The sequence below is a fragment of the Dendropsophus ebraccatus genome, chromosome 2 (genome assembly GCF_027789765.1).
Source record: "Dendropsophus ebraccatus isolate aDenEbr1 chromosome 2, aDenEbr1.pat, whole genome shotgun sequence".
Taxonomy (NCBI): domain Eukaryota; kingdom Metazoa; phylum Chordata; class Amphibia; order Anura; family Hylidae; genus Dendropsophus; species Dendropsophus ebraccatus.
The window spans coordinates 48,118,967-48,135,856 of record NC_091455.1 but is presented as its reverse complement, the minus strand read 5'-3'; the positions used below and the strand labels follow the sequence as shown (position 1 = coordinate 48,135,856).

General features: G+C 39.9%; 1 protein-coding gene across 11 annotated transcripts in view; it reads right to left on the bottom strand.

The window, feature by feature from the left end:
* Positions 1-16,890, bottom strand: part of EYA1 (EYA transcriptional coactivator and phosphatase 1) — an 84,052-nt gene that overhangs the window by 25,870 nt on the left and 41,292 nt on the right. For 8 of the 11 annotated variants that reach the window (XR_011361645.1, XM_069957485.1, XM_069957475.1 and 5 more), the window contains 2 exons: positions 16,578-16,661; positions 8,618-8,707 (listed from right to left, as the gene is read on the bottom strand). Coding sequence is in view for 10 of the 11 variants with exons in the window: in XM_069957485.1 (XP_069813586.1) it covers positions 8,618-8,707; positions 16,578-16,661 (174 nt within the window). In the remaining variant the exon portion in view is untranslated. The remainder of the gene's footprint in view (positions 1-8,617; positions 8,708-16,577; positions 16,662-16,890) is intronic. The other 3 variants (XM_069957481.1, XM_069957482.1, XM_069957483.1) reach the window with 1 other exon arrangement.

The following is a 16,890-nucleotide window of genomic DNA, read 5'->3' as shown; positions in this document are numbered from 1 at the left end:
ATTTATTTTGAATTCAATTTTTTTTAATCTTTGTTGAATGTTAAAAAAAATTCCTTTGACTGCTGTCATGGTTATGCAAATCATTAACAAGATGGCCTGCTGATGTATTTATTATGTCGGTCATAACTGTGGAAAGGAGATACATCTGCAAGACACTTAACCGGCTAATTGGAAAAATGAAGTGTGAGAACTCAGCACTAGGAAATAATGCCACAATGTTAGGAAAAATGATCCATCATTTAAATGAAGCAGAACAGAAAAGACGTTTGTAGTGCCTCCTTATACTATGGGTGGGTTGTCAAGTAATTCTATTAAAGTGTATAACTTATATGAATACAACATGTAAGGGGGTTGAGCTGCAAGTAACACATTTCTGTTCCCTTACAAAGGTATTTTACAAGACTTCTCCCGAAGACCACCTCTTTGAGAAGACCAGGTCGGACCAGGTTTAGTGTGCCAGATTTTCTGTGTACCATCCAGAATATATAGAGACTAGTAAAAAAAAAAAAAAAAAAAACTACCTCCATTGAAGACGACTTTACAATGCAATTTTCTCAAAGAGGTTTCTCTATATAGATGTACTTTGAGTGTGTTACCAGCAATATGTTTTGTTGAGACATCTCAATGTACAAGGGCTCACAATAAGGACAGTAATTGAAGGGTAATGTTAAACTCAGCTTTGTGTAACACATTACTATATTGACATAACTTATGTCAAGTTCAGGAGTGCAGTCCAATAGTTTAACACACCAGAGATCGAAATGAGGCTGACTATATCTGTACATGCTTATGTTTTTAAGAAACATCTAATTCTGGTGTGTGTTACATATTGTTGTTCTGTATATTTGAGCTATGCCCCATCTCTAGTTTGATAAACCCAGGAATGAGGTTCCTAGATGTCAGACAGATCAAACAGATGGCAGACAGTGGGGCCATAGCCTTGGTGTCCTGTGCCGTCATGAAGATAAGTGTTGTCGAAAGAATAAGTTTGAGCAAAAGCTGAAGGCTAGGGACCTTTTATATGACCCGATCTCCACCATCTGTGGTCACATATCAGTGCCAATCAGACTGGCACTCGTTTGTAGTGCTTTTACAAAGCACAAACCAAGTGAGCGGTGGGGCTGCATGAACAATCACTGCACCATTAGTGTGGCCATTTAAACAGATTTCTATCTGCACACATCTCCTGTTTACACAGTAAAATGTGTGGCCACTAAACAATGATTTTTTACACTCTTCGGCTACTAAACTCCACTTTTACATGGATCAATTATCGGACAAATGAGCGTTGCTAGCAATGCTCATTGCCAATAAAAGGCCCTTAGTAATGGTGTAAATTGCCCTCTGGGTCTCCCATAAAGTGATAATTCATTCCAAAGTAAGTTAAAATTGGTGTTGCAATTGGGGTCTCAGTGTTGAAGAACATTATGTCACCAGGTGTTCCCAGTAGTTTAGGGAGTTTCCATCAGCATTTAGGGTATGCTGGTACTTTTAGTGTGCCAGGTCAGCTCTAGCACAAAGTGCTGTACTACTCAGAATTCAAACTCCAAGAACAATTGACCAGGAACTTAAACATCTTCTGTAACACTGCAAGAAAATGTAGGGATAAATATGGATGGATAAATGTAGGGATAAATATGGATGGATATTTTAATCATATATGAGTATCCAGATGAGTTCCATAAATCAAAGACAATACAGTGTAAAGAAGAAAGGCAGATCCCTCCACTAGCTTAATCCCATAGCAGGGACATTTGATGAAAGATGTAGAGAAGATTTAGAAGGACTGTTAACAGTGCTTATGCAGGTACGCAAAGTATGTTTTCTACTGGCTTATTTCTATTTTAAAGTTTGCTTGTTCCGACATGTGTCGTCAGGCTACTCACTGAATGTAACTTCCTTTAGCCCAGTGCTGTTTTCTTATTGTTTTTTTTTATTCTGCCCTCTTGTTATAGCCAGAGCAAGAATATCCAAGGAGTCGGTTTGACGCTGCACCAAAAATTTACTGTTGGCACCTGCTGAGGACAATTTCTATAAATGCTGCCTGACTGCTTAGAGGATCAGCTGTCTCCTTGATGAAACCAGCCAACGCTGAAGGAATTCTACAATGGTTTCAACCTAATGTCAATTCTTGTAGTCCTTTTCCTAACGCATGTTTCTGTCTTCAGGATAAGTATTTTATACCATTTCTAAGATTAATATGCAGTAATCTGACCACTTGATTTATTCAAGAGCGTCCTGCAGCGTTGACTTCTAACTAGGAAGCACATTTACTAGTATAAATTATATGTCATTAGAAAAATAATAATATTTTTTTTTTCAGAGAAACATGTCAAGAGTTTGACATGTTGGTTGGGGTCTGAGTGTTTAGATAGCTGCCGATCAGAATGAGTCAGGAGAATTCCGCACACAGCACATTCATTCCTGGCTCAGTGTCATGAGACCTAGACGGATTTACAATATAAGTGTATAGGATCTGTCTCATACACTAAGCAGGGAGAGGTCACCTCCCCACTTCTTCTACTGTTTTCTCAGTTTCTGAATTCTGAAACTTTTAACATGTCTCACAGTGTCTCAAATATCTGCTCACAGTGTGACAAATTCTCCATAATGTGAAACTGACGGGATGTCATGTGCTACCATATACAGTAGGTCTTATGAGTTTGAGGCCTTATATTAACTTTATCTTATACTATTTACTTTAGATCATTCAAAGACATATGCATTGAAGCTGTGGCATGGAAACTGTGTGGGAGACAATTTTGGGTTACGAGTAGTGTTGAGCGGAAAGGCCGAACCCTTTGGGTAATAGGTTGTATCCATGTTTTCCAGGATGCCTTAGGGAGTGTTCAGGTTCGGAGAAAGTTGCCAAACCTGAACAGTTCGCCCTCTTTGCTCGACAGTAGTCACTAAGGTGCCTAATCCAGGTATGGCCACAGACAATTATGGGGAACAAGTATTTTTACCTCACAAGTAGAGGAGCAGAGACGCCTGTAATTTTAACAGAAGTCCCTGCTCCTCCACAGTAAGCAGTGATGGTCTGTGCATTCCTGTTTACTGTTCTTACAAGGAGCTAAGTGGCACATCACTGCAATTCCACTTAAGACCCCCATACTTGCTGAGCTGAGGGCTCTGTTCTCAGCCCAGAAAGTATTTCTATACAAAGTATGGCTACTGTTCAGTATATACACTCACCGGCCACTTTATTAGGTACACCTGTCCAACTGCACGTTACCACTTAATTTCTAATCAGCCAATCACATGGCGGCAACTCAGTGCATTTAGGCATGTAGACATGGTCAAGACAATCTCCTGCAGTTTACACAGAGCATCAGTATGGGGAAGAAAGGTGATTTGAGTGCCTTTGAACGTGGCATGGTTGTTGGTGCCAGAAGGGCTGGTATTTCAGAAACTGCTGATCTACTGGGATTTTCACGCACAAACATCTCTAGGGTTTACAGAGAATGGTCCGAAAAAGAAAAAACATCCAGTGAGCGGCAGTTCTGTGGGCGGAAATGCCTTGTTGATGCCAGAGGTCAGAGGAGAATGGGCAGACTGGTTCGAGCTGATAGAAAGGCAACAGTGACTCAAATAACCAACCGTTACAACCAAGGTAGGCAGAAGAGCATCTCTGAGTGCACAGTACGTCGAACTTTGAGGCAGATGGGCTACAGCAGCAGAAGACCACCCCGGGTGCCACTCCTTTCAGCTAAGAACAGGAAACTGAGGCTACAATTTGCACAAGCTCATCGAAATTGGACAGTAGAAGATTGGAAAAATGTTGCCTGGTCTGATGAGTCTTGATTTCTGCTTGAACATGACAATGAGTTCACTGTACTCAAATGGCCTCCACAGTCACCAGATCTCAATCCAATAGAGCATCTTTGGGATGTGGTGGAACGGGAGATTGGCATCATGGATGTGCAGCCGACAAATCTGCGGCAACTGTGTGATGTCATCATGTCAATATGGACCAAAATCTCTGAGGAATGCTTCCAGCACCTTGTTGAATCTATGCCACGAAGAATTGAGGCAGTTCTGAAGGCAAAAGGGGGTCCAACCCGTTACTAGCATGGTGTACCTAATAAAGTGGCCGGTGAGTGTAGTTTTCATTGAGCCCTAACAATGAAATACTATGTATCACTGCTTACTATACAGCTCAAGGAGAAAACTGAATATGCATTCCCGGGCCAATTATCGACCAGGAACATTGCTAGGAACATTTCTGCGGCCGATAATCCTGTGTTAACAGGGTTATGTGTGGCTAATAACGATAAGAGAAAACTGACGGCACAGATAGGTATAAATCTGTGCTGTCAGTTTAACCCTTAGGCGACCCTGGGCGAACCCGTCCGTGGGCCCGGGTGCCGCTTGTAGCCCCGGGCCGCCGCTATTAGCGGGCATGGTCTGATCGCCGTGCCCGCTAATAAAGTAATCGGATGCAGCTTTCAAAGTTGACAGCTGCATCCGATTACTTGAATGCAGCCATGCCTGGTGTCTAGTGGGGTGGATCGCTCCTCCGGGACGTTGTCCCGGAGGAGCGATCCACACATCTTACCCCGTCCGGGGTTTGCGCCGTAATGGCGCTGATCCCGGCTCGGCACTCGGATGCTTGCAGCTGCAGAAGTCCCCCAGTAAATAAATAAATAAATAGATACATGTTTGGTATTGAAGCGCGCGTAATCGCCAAAACTATTAATTTATCATATTCCTGATCTTGCACTGTAAATGGCGTAAGTGCAAAAAAAACCAAAGTGCAAAATTGTGCATTTTTGGTTGCATCAAATCCAGAAAAATTGCAATAAAAAGCGTTCAAAAAGTCGCATATGCGCAATCAAGGTACCAATACAAAGAACACACCATGGCACAAAAAATGACACCTCACATAGCCCCATGGACCAAATGATAAAAGCGCTATAAGTATGGGAATGGAGCGATTTTAAGGAACATATATTTGTTAACAATGGTTCGAATTTTTTACAGGCCATCAGATACAATGAAAGTTATACATGTTACATATCATTGTAATCATAACAACTTGAGGAATATATATAACAAGTCAGTTTTACCCCAGGATGAACAGCATAAAAACGAAAAAAAAAAAAAAACAAATAAAAGAAATGCTTTTTTTTTTCAATTTCACCAAACATTTAATTTTTTTCTGGTTTCGCAGTGTACTTTATGAAAAAATTCAGCCTTGCATTGCAAACAACAATTAGTGGCTTTCTAGGTGAAAAAATGCAACTGCTATGGCCTTTTAAGCACAAGGAGGGACAAACGAAAATGCAAAAATTGAAATTGGCCCGGTCCTCTAAGGGTTAAAGATCACCAGCAGCAACGTATACCTACATCCGCGCTGCTTGTGATCTGGAATCAAGGTCTCCCATCCTCCGGCCACTGGCTATATTTTCAGGGCCCGTCTCCTCCACAATGTTTGACAGCTGGAGGAGGCGGTGCCTGAAGATATAGCCAGTGGCCGAAGACTTGAGACCTGGATTCCGGATCACAAGCGATGCGGACGTAGGTATACTCTAAGTATGTCTGTGCTGTCAGTTTCCTGGGCTGCACAAACAATACAAGGATCGATTGTGCAGCCCAGACACCATACAAAACAAATGTAATCTCCCAAAGCTAATGAAACCTATATACCCAATATGAGGAGCTTTGCTCCTCTTTATTAGAAAGCAATGCTTTTAAAATAAGAATAGCTCATTGAAAAAGTTTTCATTGGAACATTTCTTTTTGTGCTGAATTTATACACACACCTCAGTATAAAACTTTACAATATGGTCTCCTAGTTTTTAATGGGTGCTGTATTACAACTCTGAAAGGTTTTAAAGTGCATTAAAACGGCTGTGCATGAGCTATTACACAGATTTGGTTTTCAAGGGGCTATTTTACTTCAATCACACGGATTATCAATTGTCGAATCATCAGAAAAATCGGCGAAAAACATATTTGACAGCCATAATGCCACAAAGCATTATTCTTATTTTATGTACTTTAGTAAGCAAGCATACCATCACTATAATTAATGGCAACGTTTCTTAAATAATTTGTGACAGGGTAAAAAAAAAATTTCATATAATTACTAATTCAAGTTAACTCTTCAGCTGGACTTTTTACTTTTTCTATAACTTATCCTGGCAGTCACATTACAGATTTAAGTATAATAATTGCAAATTAAACAGAAGTTTAAAAAACACACGAATACGTTAATGCCAGACCTAAGGAACGGGAGTTTAGGTTTCCCTAGATAACCATAAAAAAAACATAAAAATGAATGTGACATGAAATAATTCCTAATAATTTTCACTCCATAGTAGAAGTTATACTTTGCCCTGGAATGTAAGAAAAATAAAGCCCATGTAAATTATTTGATTGCGATATAATTTGCCAGTTCATCTGCAAGGAGTTTCTTTTCAGATGAAAAGGAATCAAAATACAGGACAGATGTTGGAGAAACCACACTGGAAGCCTGTCACATACTGGCATTTTTAAATGATTTTGGCTCATCCATTAAATAAGGTGCATTTCGCCTGATTTTGAAGAAGGAAACATCAGGGAATATTTAAAGGCCAATTGCTGCCAATTAACTTTGATCAGGAGAAGATGTATTCAAAACCTTTCAGGTTCCTTCTTCTGTCTGAAATAACATACATTTCCAAAATCCAGTGAAACGGCATCTCGATGATTAATGCCTGTTGGCAGCCGTGCCACAAGCTTGCTTAACGCTCGGGCTTTAAATAAACAGCTGTCTATATCCTGGTGAAACTGAATGTGGCTTGTATAATGCAGTCCAGTTTAAGCATGGGAGAAAGCAGTTTTCTTAATTAAATGAGCTTGTTGGGGTAATATGCCCATCATTCTGTAGCTACAGGCAAGTACTAAATCCTTGAAGGGGCAGAAGAAGTTCTAAAAGTTTTTTTTTTTTATAAACTCAATTACCGAAAGCTCAGCTCAAATCTTGACATTCTGCTGAGCTATGAAGAAATGCCAAATAGCTAAGCAAGTATAAAAACGGGAGTTGTCTGGAGGGGGATAACATTTAAAATAAAGGGGAGGCGGGTAAAAAGAATAATACAATAAATAATTACTATTGTCAGCAATGCTTCTGCCATTTTGATGGTATCCATTTTTCCCTCATCTCCACTTTTAGGTCTGTGTCTCAGGAAAAGGAAATATCCAGTCATTGGTTAAAGGTTCCCATACAGTTGTGACAAAAGATTAAACTCTCACAAGTGTGTGTAGGCCTTCCGACCCTCCCTGACAGAAAGAAGGGTCAGTTAAGTTAGATTTTAACTACCAATATTTTTCTGAGACATAAGTGGATGCCAGAGCTGTGTCCTGTGTCCTCTCTCCATAGACAACACTTAAAGGGGTTATCCAGCACTAAAAAAACATGGCCACTTTCCCCCCTACTGTTGTCTCCAGTTCAGGTGCGGTTTGCAATTAAGCTCCATTTACTTCAATGGAACTGAGTTTCAAAACCCCACCCAAACTGGAGACAACAGTAGGGGGAAAGTGGCCATGTTTTTGTAGCACTGGATAACCCCTTTAAATGTTTGGCTATGCCAAACATACAAGTGTATAAGCATAACATGGGAAATATCTGCTGGCCTTATGGCTGGCCATACACATGATACTTTGATTGACCACTAGGGATCATTCCTTACTGCTACTACCAGTGATTGGCTAAGTGGCCATTTTCTTGTGTCAAGAGAAAATAAAGGGGCATGGTGGGAATTGGGTTAAAAAAGTACTAACTTCATCAATCTCCTTCAATTACTGATCTGATGATGTTTGGTTTTCCCCTGATCTCTACCTTGACACAAGGAAGTGCCCACTCAATCAGTGACTGGGGTCGTTTATTACTGCTGCCAGTGATTGGTAGAGACAGGAAACAGGAAGTAGAGATTAGCTGGGACCAGTGATTGTTAGAATGGCAGCAGCGGGGGGTTGGACAATAGTTTTTTATCCAATCTGTCCCCATTTTTTAAATGTGTTCACACCGGTCAACCTCTTTAGTAAAAAATCTATGGGACAGGACACTCTTTAGATAGTTTATTGTTGCATTAATAGAAACTATAACAGTCGAACATCAGATTAGCACATAAACATGCTAGAACGTTGGAGGAAAAACAATGTGTTCCCTTCCTATTCCATGGTGCAAAGCAGAAAGGGCGGTGGTTATACTAGCCCCCAGAATTGAGGGATCTTCCTGTGAAGGGGTACGTGACATGACCCCACTAAGGTCTGCAGAATGACCATGTTGATTTGCCAAACAAAACATCAAACTGATGTGGTTAACTGCTTTCCAGCAGTCTTGTAGTGGATGTAAAAAAAGACCAGCTCATTTTATTTATCACTTTTTCATTATATGCTCCTATATTATCATTGTCCTTCGCGAAATAAATTTCTTCACACACAAAGATCTGGACAATCTCGCTTTATACCAATATCAATAGTCTTGTTTCTAGATCAACTAGATCCACAATTGTGTCAAAAGATCATGTTGCAGTTCAAGTGACAACAACACTAAGTTACATCAAGTAGAATACGTTTCCTTAAACCACAATAATTCTCTGAAAATGTTGAATAAATTTAATGTACTTACCTCTAAATCATTAAAGAACAAATGTGTATCCGCCAAGTTGAAGATCATTTCTTCCATGCGAAGTCCAAGTGACACAGATGTTGGTGGATCCTTATGGGATAAAAAAGTCAAACTTGGTGTTATCAATTATATTATTCATGTTGATATATAGACCTATACCAAAGAAGGTATATTGGATGCATAAAAAAAAATAAGATAAATTATGTGACAGAACTTTATTCTGATTTACAAGCTGAAGCTGCCTTATGTCCAATTTGTATACTGTATGGAATAGAACTTTAATGGGGTTTAGCACAAAGCGAAATTGGTGAAATCAGGTAAATGACTTGTAACACTGTACTAATCTTTCCCCCATGGATATGATCACTTCCTGTTTCCTCCTAAACTGTAACCATGCTGTTGCCAAGCAATAGTGCACACACTTTCCCATAATGGCCCTTGCAAAAATACATAGCAAAAATTGGTCTGCCCCTATTGCACGGGACGATTAACGTTCGTTAACTGAATGATAATTTTTTGTGTAATAGCAGATGATTAAACGGCCAACGAGAAATTGTTAGTCGCGTGATAGAATTTGGACCTATTTTTATCGTTAACTGTTTGCAAATAGAGATGAGCGAACCTCGAGCATGCTCGAGTCCATCCGAACCCGATTATTTGGCATTTGATTAGCGGTGGCTGCTGAAGTTGGATAAAGCTCTAAGGTTGTCTGGAAAACATGGATACAGCCAATGACTATATCCATGTTTTCCACATAGCCTTAGGGCTTTATCCAAGTTCAGCAGCCACCGCTAATCAAATGCCGAGCATGCTCGAGGTTCGCTCTTCTCTATTTGCAAATCGTTCGGGCATTGTTTGGTTAATAAGACTTTGTTCGGTCATTCGCAGTAGCGACGGACGCAGTAGCGACGACAGGACAACCGCCAGAACGATCATTAGTAAAGATAATCTTTCCATGTAATTGGGTGAACAATTTCAGGTCGTTCGCCATAGCGGTCATTTGAGATAGTTTATTGTTAATCATTAAAAAATTGCTTTGTGAAATAGGACACCTCCCACACCTCAACATTTAGTAGGGGATGGGATATTTTTTTTTTTTAAATCAGAATTGAGAGATCAACCAAAGGAGCACCACAGCGGATACAATAACATCAAAGAGGAGAAGAATATCATGTCAAGTGCCACTAATACTGTTTGTAAATTTTGTTAATTAAATCTGCCTATTAAAATAAAAAAATAAAAAGAACAGGAAAAGGAATAAATATATAATAAATAAATCAACCCAATAAAGTACATAAAAGGGTTTACACAAGGGCTGCTGAAATGTTTCCTTATCATGGATTTTATTTCTATTTAGAAGACTGATACGATCATAATCAAATTGGCTTCATAGGTTACTGATATTCGAGGTAAATCAGTGATCTAAAAAAATATCTGTAAAGAATCACTGATGTTATGTGAGTCGGGCCACCCACAAAGACTTAAGGCCTTTTATTTGCGATTAACGTATAACACACTTTATGTTCTCTGAAGAAATTGCCGTATCAACTGGCTCCTTGCTGAGCTAATAAAATAAAACACAGTGTCCAAAGCCGTGGTTTCTAAATATAATGCAGATGTCTGCCTTGTTTTCATTTGTATAACATTTTCATGATTTTATACCTAGAACATATGCATTGATCGCTGCCTATATTTATTACATTATGTATTTGGCAGTAGGCTTCCAATTTGCTTAAAATACGCAGCTTTTATGATAGGAAAAAGTAGCTCATGTGATTTTTTTTTTTATTTAAAGGCTTTACATGCTAAAGATAGCACCTTGTTAAAGAATGTATGCTGAAGTCTTCGTTTTATACAATAATAGGTTGCCTAAGTCTATGAGCACTTTCTTTATGTTGTTTCATGAATAAAGAATCTCTATGTAATAAGGGTAATCCAGCCATGAACATTTATCAACTACCAGTATATATTGGTTGGGTGGGGGGGGCAATAGATGGAACCCCTACCAATCCATAGAATGGGGAACTCAGTACCCAGTTCCTCCCTATCAGCTATGGTAGTGAGTAGCTGTATTGGATGAACATGTATGGAGCCTCTCCATACAACTGTATTGGAGATATAAATCTAACAATGGCAGGGGTCAAAGCAATTGCACGGATAGATGGTAAATGTTCATGCTCATAATACCACTTTATCATCAGACAGGGCTGCACAAATGATTGCCAGATTGTTCCTTTAGTCTTTTACTCCTATTTTTCATCAGCTTTACAACCCCTTATGTGTGGCATATGAACAAGGGTTTTTAGACAGGGAAAATGCCCAAACATTTGGGGGGGGGGGGGGGGGGGATAACAACAACAACAAAATATAATATATATTCCATAAAAATGATCCAAAATCAAGTAAAGTATTAGGGGGCCACAATTTAGCTGATCTTCATAGGGATATCTAAAATATTCTTTATTACTGCTCGGGATATAAGGGATTTAGAACCTGATATATAAACTAAGGCCGGGGTTTACATTTGTCCGGCCGTGCGGCGGCGTTTCCCGCATTATTGAACTGATCCCATTGTTTTCAATGGGATCGTTCAATATATGCGGTGTGTAAATAGTGACGCCGCACCGCCCGACCAACCTCACAGGAGAAGGCAGCATGCAGCGTTCTCCTGTGCGACCCGCAAGGCTGTGCGGAGCCGCATCCACTAAAGTGAATGGAGCGCCAGATGCCTCGCCGGGCAGGACGCATACCGTTCGGCTCTGGCATCCGGCGTTGAGGCAAATAGCACAATGTAAAAAAATAAACATATATCTCCCCCTGTGTGCTCTCCCCCTCCCCTATAGCCCCCCGTTGCTCCCCCGGTAGTATATAGCCCCCCCTGTTGCTCTTCCAGTAGTATATAGCCCCCATGCCCCCCCCAGTAGTATTTAGCTTCCCTGTGCGCTCTCCCCCAGTAGTATATAGCCCCCTTGTTGCCCCCCCAGTAGTATTTATCTTCCCTGTGCGCTCTCCCTCAGTAATATATAGCCCCCTGTTGCCCACGCAGTAGTATTTAGCTTCACTGTGGGCTCTCCCCCAGTAGTATATAGCCCCCATGTGCGCTCTCCCCCTCCCAAAAAGCCCCCCTGTGCGCTCTCCCCCTCCCATATAGCCCCCCTGTGCGCTCTCCCCCTCCCATATAGCCCCCCTGTGCGCTCTCCCCTTTTAGTATATAGCCCCCTGTGAGGTCCCCCAATTAGTATATAGCCCCCCTGTGCGCTCCCCCGCAAATCCCATTGAAAATGACAGGAAAAAATACTGGGGAAAAAAATGTCAACTGATGAGAGCAACTTGTGACAACTGATGGCAACTGAGGGAAACTGATGGTTTTTAATGAAAAGAAGGATAGAAAAACTGATGGCAACTGATGCATTTTTGGCATCAGTTGTGACATCAGTTGTGGTCAGTTTTTAGACAAAAAACGCAACTGATGCCAACTTATATATGTAAACCCAGCCTTAGAATCAATGAACTGGTTAAAGATCTACGCATCTAAAAAATGACTGAAATAATTGTTAAAATTTAGAGTCTTCGCATGAAGTCATTTTTTCAGATTGCGTTCCAACAATGATCATTAACAGCAAGAAAGAAAAAGGATCGCTGCTTATTAGGAGCATCAATGTTTGTCCACCTGTCTCTAGCTATCAAAACTCCGAGCGAGTTGTCGACATAATTTATCTTCCAAAACTAGTCTACAAGCAACAGCTGGCTTGATGCATCAGGATGAGAGGTATGAAATGAGAAAAGCTCAGATTACATTAAATAATGAGAAGACACACAGCAGAATATAGAGGAATTGCTCATTCTTTAAGTGGAAAACATAAATACAAATATATATTTATGTTTTCTTAATAATATTAAGAAATTTTTAAATTTCTAAAGCGATAGACGTCAGATAAGTAGCCGATGAACCCAATGATTTTGTTAAGAATGGTCGACTAACAAATGCCGAGGAAAGAAAATGCTATTTAATTTCAACTGCCTGATCCTTTTGTGAAAATAAGTCCCAACCAGAAGATCTGACAGCAGCTTAGTATGCCACTCTTTTTATGCCCCTTCACTCGGCCCTCCCTACCAAGCCCAGAATTCTTGTATGGGGCAATTAGATGAGGTAACTATTCATTCAACAGCTATCTAACATGTATGGCCTGCTTATTATGGGACCATACATAGTCACAACTATTACACCACGCGGTTATCGACTGTATTTGGCCGATTATCGGCCATTTTGAACAATAATTACTTGGTATAGGAGCTGTTGTTAAAAGGCAACAATCAGCCAACATGCACGATTGCGGCTGGTCCTTGTCTTTGAATATGTTTACAAAAATGAGACCGATAGCGACAGTCTGCTGCCTGTTGCTCCATGTAATAGGAGCGGAAGCCGCAAGTCCCCGCCATCTCTTTAGATTTTTCAGGGAGCCCCTCCCGCAGCTCCCCGCTTTTACCCGCTCGTCTGTGTGTGTAATAGCACCATCAGCAAGTAGGGAACGAGGAGCAAGCGAGCACTGAACTGACAAGTCGGCGCTCACTTGCGCCTCCAGATCAGGCTTTGGACTGGGGTTCCTTGGGTGCACTAAATGAAAAAATGACGAAGGTCTGCTTTTCATCCATTCAGGACCATGTGCAAGCTATATTATCATTGTATCCACAAAACATATCATCAGTAAGGTCTTAAAGGTTATTTGTGAATCAACTCCTAAGAAAAAGACTCTAGATGCAAGTGATTGAAGTCAGCTCTAAATGGGGTTGTCTTCTGTTAGATAATTATTGTGTCAGAGATTTGGTCTACCAGACCATCATCTGGAATGCTGATAGGGCAATCCAACTCTGATTGGGGGGCAACATGAATGAAGCTAATTCTGACCATACCCCCTATAGCTATAGCATAGATAGCTAGGGCAGAATGCTTGTTTAGCTGGGAGTAATCTCCATTGACTTCTCCATAAACATACATGCACAGCTTGGCTAAGTGTTTATGTTTATTCATAGGGGAAAGAGAGACAAGCCGCTGCCAGTTAAAGACCTAATTTATGCTGTTTCATGATGGGATCTATTGGGAATTGGCTGCCTATGGTGACCCCAACACAATGGATTTTTCCTATTGAGATCAGTTCCAAAACTAAAATTTCCATTTTACTCAGTTTACAGAGGCTTTTGCCAAGAGAACTACACTAAACAAAAAAGTTTTCATCCCCTCTCGTGATGAATATACTGTCTGCAGGAAACCAAGTAAAGAATCCAGTCCTACTTTGTCATGGCAACTGCACATATAGTTTGGGACTAAAAATGCTATCTACCATCTACTCTGGCTATAGAACAGTAGCAATTACCTCTAATGTGAAGATTGCCGATGCATTAGGTAAAATAAGTAGTGTCTAATGAGATAAGAAGAGAATCACCTCCCATCTCCACCCTCCTTTCACTAAAAGCACACATTATTATTGGTAGGCTAATTGACCTTTTGTGCTATTCATTCCACAGCCTCAGGCTATTGTTCTTGAAGAAAAGGTATGGAGTCATGTCCTGTCTGAAATGTGTAGGCATTGCCTAATACAAATGAGTTTTAGCATCTAAACTACTAGCTTTCGGTAAACGCACCCTGCCTTTAATATATGATACGTCTTCATTATAGTGAAATTACAGGACCAAAAACCTAGATTAAGCTATACTACTACGATTGCCATGTCAATGCTTGTTCGAAACAGAGAATACCAATTTTGATAAACTACAATTTACAAGCAATAATTAATCCACTAATTTTTTAAAGGAGTATTCCAACCAATAACACATCCCTTATGTACAATCAGACACCCTGTGATCTCCTTACTAGGGTCTAAGGGTTTCCTGGTGCAAAAGAGTGGTAGTTGTGTTAGTGAACACCATTGCTCCATTCAGCAATTGATAGTACAGAAAGTCCTAGCCATGGGACCCCTTGTGATCATACACTTGTCCCCTATTTTGTAGATAGAGGATTAATGTTATTACTTAGCCATACATTTCTCCCAATTTACTGGATCCAGCTTTTCCCAGCACCCTGGGAGGAGCGGCATAGAGCAGCACTTAGTAAAACGGCAGTGGATGAGCGGATTTCAAAGATAATGAAGTGTTTTGTTATTACTGAAAATTCGCTCATCTCTACTCTATATATTTGGTTACATAAAGGTTTAAAAAACTTGCAATGCTGTTATCCATACATGTAAAAATCCCAATTAATGGAGCAGATTTCTGTTAGTCAAGACAACCATTTTGGTACTATAAACATTTACAGTATTAATGAAGTGGAGTGCTTTGGTAGCTCGGCAGTCGGCTTATCGGCCTTTAAACTCTGTACCGCTCTGCTTCAGGTGCCAGGAAAAGCTGGATTCAGTCCAGTCCTGGGAAACTTCTAAGCCAACTGTCGAGCTAACAAAGCACTTCGCTTTGGTAATACTGTACATTCGCTCATCTCTAATTATAATTATTTTAACCAATTTTCCTGGTTTTGACCACATTATAATATTTACAGAGTACAGAATATGGCTGATATATTCTGTTCCCCAGTGTTCACTACCTCTCTTGCCTTGTCTTTGAAGTATACCTTCTGAGACATGAAGAAGTGGGTGCAAATCCTGATCATTGTGTGTAGACGCACCACTTCAGCACACAATGATCAGTAGATGCGCAATGTTGCTACAACATTGTGCAGCTATTGGATGCCAGGACTTACATCTACCCATTTATATACCTTCCAGGATATGGTGTATTCTGCTCCCTATACAACCTCTTTAACAATAAAGAAATTACTCATGTAGTACCAAAGTTGGAAATGTATTAAATCTCAGAATTGCATAACGTCATACCTATCAAGGGGAACTTCCGTTGCAGGATCAAAGGCACCATGCTATCCTCATCTTGTTAGTTATTTATACACAAAAGAAAATGCTTCACTTATAACATGCACAGTCAGCCAAGCACACATCTTTATTTCAATAAAGAGTGGGGAATACTCCTTTGCAAGTTCCCTATGATGGCAGCTTACCACCCATTAAAATCAACATGCCTGGTATGTTTGTAACATCTGCCATGAGGGAGAGTTGGTCTATATGCGTATACTCATCATATCCAAATAAAATTGGTGGGTATGGCTGATTTTGTTATACATGCTAATTTAAAGCAAATGTACCACTTGGTACATTGATTTGTGTTTTTACATGAACAGACTGGCCCCGGTGTGGGGATGGCGGTGCCACAGTCTTTTTTTTCAACCACCGCCCAGGTTTCCGGACATAGCACCAGTCTATTCCCGAGCACTGACCCGGCATGGGATCTCCCCTCCCCTCTGTGATGCAGCTCCATTGATTCGGGGCACTGGCATCCCCACGCCGACACCGTTTTTTTTATGTAAAAAACACAAAGCGATGTACCTAGTGGTACATGTGATTAAAGGCTGGAGGCTCAACAAAGACTTGTATTTCCACAGCTACAGGTCAAACTTGTACAAAACACGCATTACTAATTTAATTTTCACACAACAATTTCACAAAAAGTCTTTTTGGAGTGGCGATGACACAATGATATGGAAAATTATTTTTAGGAAATGCTCCATGGAAATATTATGCAAATTCACTCTCCTTCCAAAGTGAGATGACTATCTAGTACTAAATCAGATATGAAAATCTTTTAAAAATATGTGCACACAACTGTGGGTAACCCCAGACCATTACAGTCAAAACACAGTTTGTATGTTCTCATGGGTTTATTACAGATACTGCGGTTTTTTTCCACACTTTAAAACATACTAATAGGCGAATATGAAATTTCGAAGATTGTAAACTTCAATGGGGACAGGGAGCGATTTGAATGAAGACAAGCTATGTACAGCGCTAAGGAATACGTTGGTTCTATATAAATAAGTGAACACACAAAAATTCTCACTTACCCTTCCATATCTGTTTGCATAGGATCCTGTCAATAATGAATGGAAGACAATGATCGTCTCATCCAAATCCCAAATAAATACTCTCTAAAAAATTAATAGAAAGAAAATAATGTATAGACATTTTAAAAATTATCTTATTAATGCTCAAAACTTAGTTTGAGCATTAATGGAATATAATTCAATTTTTTTGTTGCATGTCTTTACTTTAATGTGAATAATAGAAAACATAAGGATAATTTTAATAGCTAAAATAAATAAATAAATAAATAATATTTATAATATATAAATAAATAAAATATATATTCTACATATT